Genomic DNA, 8,385 nt, shown 5'->3' with positions numbered 1-8,385 from the left:
TGTATACACAAATTATTTAAAATAATTTAATTGTTTTTATATTTAATTTTATGTTTATATATTTATATGTACAATAAAAATTTAAAAAAAGAAAGAATTTAGACCTTTAACTATATTGTATACACTAGCTTTTGCTTCTTTTTAACTAATTCTACTGTTTGTGGTGCGTGTTGCCAGGAATTTGTGAACAGATTGTATCAGTTTGCATTTCACTTAGGGCAGCAGTGGGCAGTCCACACCAATACACCGCAGCACCTCAAAAAGAAGGTAAAAAGTTATATTTGTAGATTTTAAATGTTATACTTTGCATTGTAGAATTTATAGATATTGTCACCATTTCATATCATCACGCATATTATTTATTTTATGTTTATTCAATGAAAATTTTGTCTGTTTTATTGTTTCTGTTAATGTTGTTGCTATACTCTTGTTCAAGCTGCACAAGTTAGCAGCAATAGTATTATAATATCTTAGACTGCTATTGTATTTAAAAAATTTTAGAAATAAATATTGATCTGTGTAGCTAAAGGAATTGTGCGTATTTTCTATTTCTTTTTACAGAGAAGAAGAAAAAAATTACGCTTCCATAGACCGAAAATACACTGTAAAGCAAGATTTCAACTCCACAGTCAGTCAAGCCAATCACAATCGGACGACGACTCCAGCCAATCAGTGGGCGGAGTCGGATAGCAATCCAAACACTTCCATTCAGTCGACTTCCAGCCCCAGCTCTTTACACGAAAAAAGTTACAACAGTGGTTCCACTATTCAAGAGCGAGATATAGAATTGGAGGCTGCGTCTCATCTTTTAACAAAGCAAGAAAAATCCTTATGTATTCAACTTGATCTAAAGCCGACTCAGTATTTGACGCAAAAGACATTGTTATTACAAGTAAGTGATGAATCGTCGATTATAATTTTTTTTTAATTGTAATTATAATTTTGCTAATATATATTTTTAATGTCACAGGAATATTTAACCGGTAATAGGAGATTGAGTATTGTACCTCAATCAGAACCAGAAAGCAAAATTCTTCATTATTTAGTAACTAACGGTTGGATTACAGCCAATTGATCAAATGTGTAAAAATGTACGATTTTTTTGCCACTCTAAGTCATTTCTAATCTTATAAGCTAAGTCTTAGATATAATTCAAATTTTTAAGTCTCAGAGTTAAGCAGATGGATAAAGACAAGAAACGGAAGAAAAGAACGCATACGTGAATAGTAGTTATGTTGTTACTGATCCTTCTTTTACGCAGGAATATTGCTATAATATAACGTGATGTATAGTTTGACGTAGGATCAGATAGATTCATAATCAGGCGCAATTTACATGTTTGGCGTCTGTGATCAATCTGGCAATGGATGCGTTTAGCAGAGAAAACTGATCAATCAACACTCAATAATTCTTTAATATGATTGATTCCTACACTTCGATTTATTACAGCGAAGAACTAAAAGCAAACTAATCACTGAGCGCTTACTTATCAGTTTTCTCTCTTGAACGTGGCCAAAGAGTTCAGGGTCGATTTTATAAAATCTTAGCAAGTGTTCAATTGTTTCTTTATTCTTTTTCTTTTGGACTGATTTTTATTATAGCATGGCTACAAATATCGAGAATAATAAACAATTTATTTAATTGCAACAAACATTAAAAAATGTTTGATGATTAAATGAGAATTGACCCTTAAAATATTTTTTTTATTTTCAATTGAATTTAAACGAATCTCTTAACACTGCCTACGTAGAACCATTAAACGTATTGCTCAATTAATTCTTCCATTATGTTATGTCCATATGTGGACATGTCTGCACTTTTCTTTCTATTTTAATTGTTATCATATTCGGCAATAAGGAAATATCAAGAGTATTCACAATGATTACGTTCAGCAGAGAAAGCAGCTTTGCAACTGCAAAATTCTTCAATGTAATTGGTTCTTGCTTTTGATTCCTTATGAATCTAAATGTATAAAGCAACTATATTGAAGAATTTTACAACAGAACGCGAGCGTGGTAGTTGACAGCGCACTGGTCTGCTATACTAGAAATCCCGGGTTCGATCTTTGGCAGAACCGAAAATTTTCGTACGCTTGTACTTCCTCTCGGAAGGCAATGACAAATCATTGAGTAGTATACTCTTGCCCAGGAAACCTTCCTATTAAAAATTGCGATTTCTATTAAAAATAGAAATCTGCGTTCGAACTGTAGGCCTCCATATACCTTGTGTACAATCAGTGTGCACGCAAAAGTATACGAGAGGGAGACGCCTACGCGCTGATGACAGCGTATGGCACTTGAAGAAGAAAACAATTACAAAGGTACTTTTTCTGTTGAACGCAGCTATTGTTTTAAAATTGTAGTACACAAAGCAGCATATGAAAAATATGTCGAAACTTTTTAGACCAATACAATTTATTCTAGAAAAGTATTGGAATTGGCTACTTTATTATGATTGTTATCGTTGTTTATTAGATAGCTGTATTGCTATTAAAATCGATGTATGTATATCTATATGAAGGCTAATGATACATAACGTATAGGAGAAATTATTTATTTTACCAGAAATTTAAAGTGCTACCTCCATAAATCGATTTAATTACACCAATTTTCAATTAAAATATTACATATACATTATGCGTACTATGTAAATCATATACAAACCATAATGACATAATTATGTATGTGATGCTATATAATCTATTTAATAATTAAGAGAAAGATTTTTTTCATATTTGGGTTAAAAAATTCCTTATTGACGAAAAATGGTGCAAATATTTATGTATTCAATTAAAATAAGATGTATAGTATTGAATAATTTGTCTTATTTGTATAGTATTTGTATATACGACAAGGGGATACTTTCTTAATGCTAATATGCTTTAAGCACAAGGAATTACAATTTTACGATATATAAAGTGTCATCTTTATTATGACAAAATTTGTTGTGACAAAATTTTAAATCAGATTTTCGGAAACGGAAAAGACATTTAAAAGATACCTATAGGAGCGTTAATTATTTTCCATTTTTACTACTACTGTAAAAGTAAAAATTGATGAAAATGATCTGTTAATTGCCAGTAGGCATGTGTTAAATTTTGTGATATTACGAAAGCTGCCTCAGTAAGAAACATTCATTGAAACGTTTCTTTCAAAGGGGTATACATAAAGTATGCAGAAATCATCAAGGGGAATCACCACTATTTTTGCAATACTTTGACGTATTTACATTCTCTTCCATTTGAGACTAATAATAATTTATCGAGCAAAATATTATCATACATATAAATAAAAGTTAGGAATTTTGTTCAGATGAATTTCGTTCGAATATTTTTTAAAATAATTTCAAAGTAATCAAAGAGATTCATGAATGACTTTTCGTCGATTAACTACGAACAATTGCGATTTTTATTTCATGAAACACAATTTTATTTCATGAAATAACGCAAATTTTTCAGAATATATCATATGTATGTCTTTATGTTGACTATCTTTAAAGTACAATAAAGCAGAAATTTAGTTGTATGATAATATATTATTAAATATCATTTAAATCACTTGTCCCCGAAATTTTCACGCTTATGAAAATTGTATATGTAAGTCTAAATAGAGGGATATATATGGTGAAGTGTATATATAGGTCCTAATTATGTAGATATAAAAGAGAGCCTATCTATTTGTATATAACAACACGAATAAATGAGATGAGACCTATACTCAGGTTTAAGTAGATAGAAAAATTCTAATCTTGACTTTTTCTGTGTGCGCGTGCGTGCGTATGTATGTGAAGAGAAACATTTGTGTGAAAGGGCGACGCTAAAATACGAACGATTCGCTCATATTTTGTATAAATTAAAACAGATACCTCTTCCGTTTATCCGACTATATTTGGTGGTGCATAGTTAATTATATTGAGACTGCTTCTTGTAAGCGTTGTGCGTATGGGCAATCGAAATTAATGGTCGCAGAGTGTTTATTTTGTAATTATTGGAAGTTTCCTTCACTAAAACAGAATTCTATTGCTAGAGTTCAGTAAAGTATAATTCAAATTCGACGCAAAGTATTTTCCAAGTTTAGTTTGTTGAACGCGATCATTAATTAAAGATCTCATATTTGCGTTATGTATATAAAGTTAATTAATAAAGTATTTTAGCTATAACGTATCAACATCGAAATAAAAAAAATTCTTATGAAACAATTGTAGTCGGATAAAAAAAGATATAAGAAGTATAGCTTCGGTCACAATAAATTGTCTGTATATTGACACGCGCGTTACACTGTACGCACTATTTTCTCAATTGAACAACAAAAAATTAACTTTACAATTTATTTATTATGATGTACTCCGACATGGATATTCGTCGAACAATTGTGCGAAATAAATTATGCGATATTTTCAATTAAAAAAGACTTGTGTAATGATTTCTGCAACTCTACCTTTTTCCCCACTGATCTTTCAGAAAGTAATTTAATTGATGTAACAATACCAGATAAAACTTCGTGTGAAGTATGCACTCGGTAATTATATAATAATTACTTTAATAACTCTTATTTGCTTCCAAACATCCTAGGATCGTTGAATCAGAGTTAATCAAAGCTATTAGATTAAAAATATAAGACGTTTTTTGTGATGTTTTTTTGTTTGATTATCCGATATCCTCTAGTTATATTTTTCTTGCATAATCCTGCTGCGTATGTTATGTTATTATTTTTTTATGTTATTATTGCTTCTACAATATCTGTTTTAATTCAAGTGAATTTATATGGGAGAAAGAAAGAGCTATTTTTCGATATTTTTATTAATAACGTGACGAAAAGCTATAAATAAACGATTAAGCTTATCTTGAAAAGTTGTAGCCGTGACTGCAAAAAAAATGAGAAAACAATGAGAAAATTTGTTTGGAAGTAACATCGCCTGAATTGTTTACAAATATACCAAGTCTTGAAAAATTAATATTATGATTAGAAATCAGAAATAAATTATTATATAATTATTATTTAGTTATTGTGAAAAACCTTATCGTAACCTAAAAGTAATATCGACTTCAATAATCCAGTTTTATTACATAATAATTCATTCATATTAATACTAATCTTCAGTCGTCGAGACAACATTGCTTCCACGATGGAATTTTTTTAAGGAAACATGAATATGAATGAAGTGAAACATAGTTTGCCAACCACAAGACAAGTCTCTTAAGTAACTCGAAGACAGAAAGTTGATGATAAATCATGTAATAAATCTAAAATTTTTCAAAAGATTTTTCCGTTCTGTCCTGAATCAATCATAGAAAATTTTATGATTTCTGGAAATACGTTATTTAAAAAAGAGGAAAACTACCCAGATAGCGTTTTTAATGCGTAATTTAAATAGATTTTAAATTATATAAGCATTCTTCTTAAGAAGTTATTATGTGATGATAACACTTGGAAATCACCCTTTCCTTTGTAAGTTCTTTGTCAGCGAGGAAAAAAAACGATAATGCATTATTAAAGCCGGTGACGTGTTTTCCACTGATAGGTGCAAAGGTGAAGGTGCTAGCTAACACACACACGATTAGTAGAATTCACAGAATAAATCGGTACCATTCCCACCATGCCGTTCGTCTCTTCGTACGTATATAAAGTCAAGTCACACGAGTGATATCCATACAATTATATACGTCAGACTGCGAATAATACGTGTTAGGTGAGCATTTATCTCATGTCAATCGGCGCGATTCTTTCGTTGAAACATCGCTTTGAAAAATGAATGTGATTACACAGTAAATTAACTATCGCGTTTTCCGATTCGAATATGGTTCAGTTTTTTTCATCGCTGAATGTGAATCAGTGTATTCCGATTGAAAAAGAATTGAAAAAGACCTAAAATATAATTGCATCGCGATTATTAATACTGTTGTTAATTTAATTATTGTGACGTTTTCCTAAGAGGCTATATTTGAAAATATTTATGTATCTCTAAGCTTATTCTTCGCTGCACGTCATGTAATCATCTGATCAATATGCAAATATCTCTGTATGACATGTCTTATCCGATATTTTCATTGTCTCTGGTGGAAGTTTTTCACGTAATTTGCAGAATTTTTTGTGTAAATTTCTAAATATATACGAATTCTGAAATATTCTAAGATCTCTAAGATTTGTCATTTTTTAATTTCTGATAAAATCTTATAAAATTTGAAAAAGTTTATGGTATTTTTTATCGAAGTTATAGAATGCAAAATCTTAGAAATTGTAGAATAGAAAATCTTAGAATATTTCAGAATTTACATGTATGGAAAATTCTAAGAAGAGATATAGATGTTTTCAGTATTTTTGAAACGTGTCCCAATTTGTATAAAAATTCACAACTTGCACAGTTTTCCCAAACTCGAACTTCGTTTGCTTGCATTTAATTAGATGTATATATGTTATATTGCAGCCATGAAACTCGCAGTGTTTTGCCTGTTGGCCATTATTTCTGTCGTTTACGCGGAGGAATATACTAATAAATATGACAACATAAATATAGATGATATTATTGGGAATGACCGATTGTTGAAGCGATATATCGATTGTTTGCTGGACAAGCCCGACGTTAGGTGCCCTCCCGAAGCTATTGAATTGAAGAGTGAGTATTGCGCATGATTTCTATATTATCCTAATTATAAATGCAGCCTGGATACAAAAAAAAACTTTGAACGAGTTGAATTGAATTTGGTTGTTTGTCTCAGTTTGTGTATGCGTAAAGCATAGATTCTATATAATTATTAGATAGCACAAAGAATTGAAAAGTAATAAAAGTAAATCATATGTCATCAATTCTGAATTCATTTTTAAATACGAATTCATTTCAGAACTTTCCAAAAAAAAGGAACCCAGAATTTACGATTAAATTCTTTTTTAATTCTTTTTAAATTCTCTGTCTGGATAATTATAAGTAATCTTATCATTATTTATTTTTATCAAAATAATGCCTAAAGAGTATAAATATACTGCAAAAAAGATCATTCTCAGAAGTAGTTTTAAAGCAATATCTCTTAGGATAAATACTTGTTGAGAAAAAAACTTTCTCTCGATTAAAAATAATTCTATATTTCATAAATAAAACTCTTTTGCATATGTTACATCAGAAGCTACAAAGTTCTAGGATATTTCGTCTCTATGAAATAGTTGTTCCACCGTTTGGTAATCGGTAAATTTGACTTGTTAGATAAGTAGCAAGATTACCCAATCACATGTACGGATTGCCAGATTTATTTAACAGATAAAATTTATGATAAGATGGAACGACCGATCCATACAGACGAAAATATTAGAACTTTGTAGCTTTTGATGTAACATATGCAAAACAGTTTTAGTACGAAATATGGAATTATTTTTAAGCGAGAGGAAATTTTTTCTCAGCAAGTATTTATTGCTCGTTAAATTATACAATTCCTTAACATTCAATTAATAAAATTTCAATTTGTTACAAAGTTACGCCTCTTATTATATGTTAACATCTTTGACAGTTGACAGAACGCGATATGATTAGCTATTAAAGATATTAACATATGATGAAAGATATTTTTTCTAAGTGTCCTGGTAAAAAACAAATTCTTATATAATGTATCATATTTTTAAGAATTTGCCATATATATATAAATTTACAAAGATTTCTGAAAAAATACCTCAGATATTTCCAGATTTTATAAACGTTTTCTTCGGAAATTATGGAATCTTAAAAATCTTATATATATATATATGAAATATTTGATATATGAAGAATTCTAGAATTCTAGAAAAGATGTAAAAATGTTTTCAATATTTCTAAAAAATATTCAAATTTATATTAAAAAATCTGAAAATTTTTTAAAAATTACAAAATATTAGAAATTGTAGAAAAGATTTTAAATTTTGAAAAAATCTAAAATTTACATAAAAAACTTTGAAAAATTATATGAAGAATTCTAAGAAAAATTTTTATTAAATGGCAAGGTCAATTCTGACGTTATCGAGATAATTAGTATCCGATGTATTTAGCGTCATTAAATAAATAATAATCATGTAACTGCAGAACATCTACGCGAGGGGCTAGAAAATGACTGTGAAAAATGTACGGACAAACAGAAAGAGATGATAAGGAAGGTGATAAAACATCTAGTGACAAATAAGAGAGATTGGTGGAATCAATTGAAGAAGAAATACGATCCAGATAACAAATTTGCGACGATATATGAAGAAAGGGCCAAGAACGAAAACATCCAGATTTAATCAGGAATGGACAAGGAGAAAAATTAATATACGATATAAAATTATTATGATGCAATACTAATTGTCATTGTCCTTCTAGTTGAGACTTGACATAGTTAAAATGTATACGTATGTGTGTAAATAAAACATCGTTCGTAATATATATGCG

General features: G+C 29.4%; 1 protein-coding gene across 2 annotated transcripts in view; it reads left to right on the top strand.

Moving 5' to 3' along the window:
* The window catches only part of LOC108747720 (transcriptional adapter 2B-like), a 13,847-nt gene extending 5,497 nt beyond the window's left edge, over window positions 1-8,350 (top strand). The window contains exons 8-11 of one of the 2 annotated variants that reach the window (XM_018485387.1): window positions 218-267; window positions 562-892; window positions 6,402-6,612; window positions 8,041-8,350. In XM_018485387.1, coding sequence (XP_018340889.1) covers window positions 218-267; window positions 562-892; window positions 6,402-6,612; window positions 8,041-8,237 — 789 coding nt within the window. In that variant the 3' untranslated portion in view covers window positions 8,238-8,350. Of the gene's footprint in view, window positions 1-217; window positions 268-561; window positions 893-970; window positions 1,595-6,401; window positions 6,613-8,040 lie in introns of those variants that run through there. The other variant, XM_018485386.1, reaches the window with a different exon arrangement.
* Window positions 8,351-8,385: the final 35 nt, after the last annotated feature.

Source organism: Trachymyrmex septentrionalis, unplaced genomic scaffold (genome assembly GCF_001594115.1).
Source record: "Trachymyrmex septentrionalis isolate Tsep2-gDNA-1 unplaced genomic scaffold, Tsep1.0 scaffold20, whole genome shotgun sequence".
Taxonomy (NCBI): domain Eukaryota; kingdom Metazoa; phylum Arthropoda; class Insecta; order Hymenoptera; family Formicidae; genus Trachymyrmex; species Trachymyrmex septentrionalis.
This window is presented reverse-complemented; position numbering and strand designations above follow the sequence as displayed.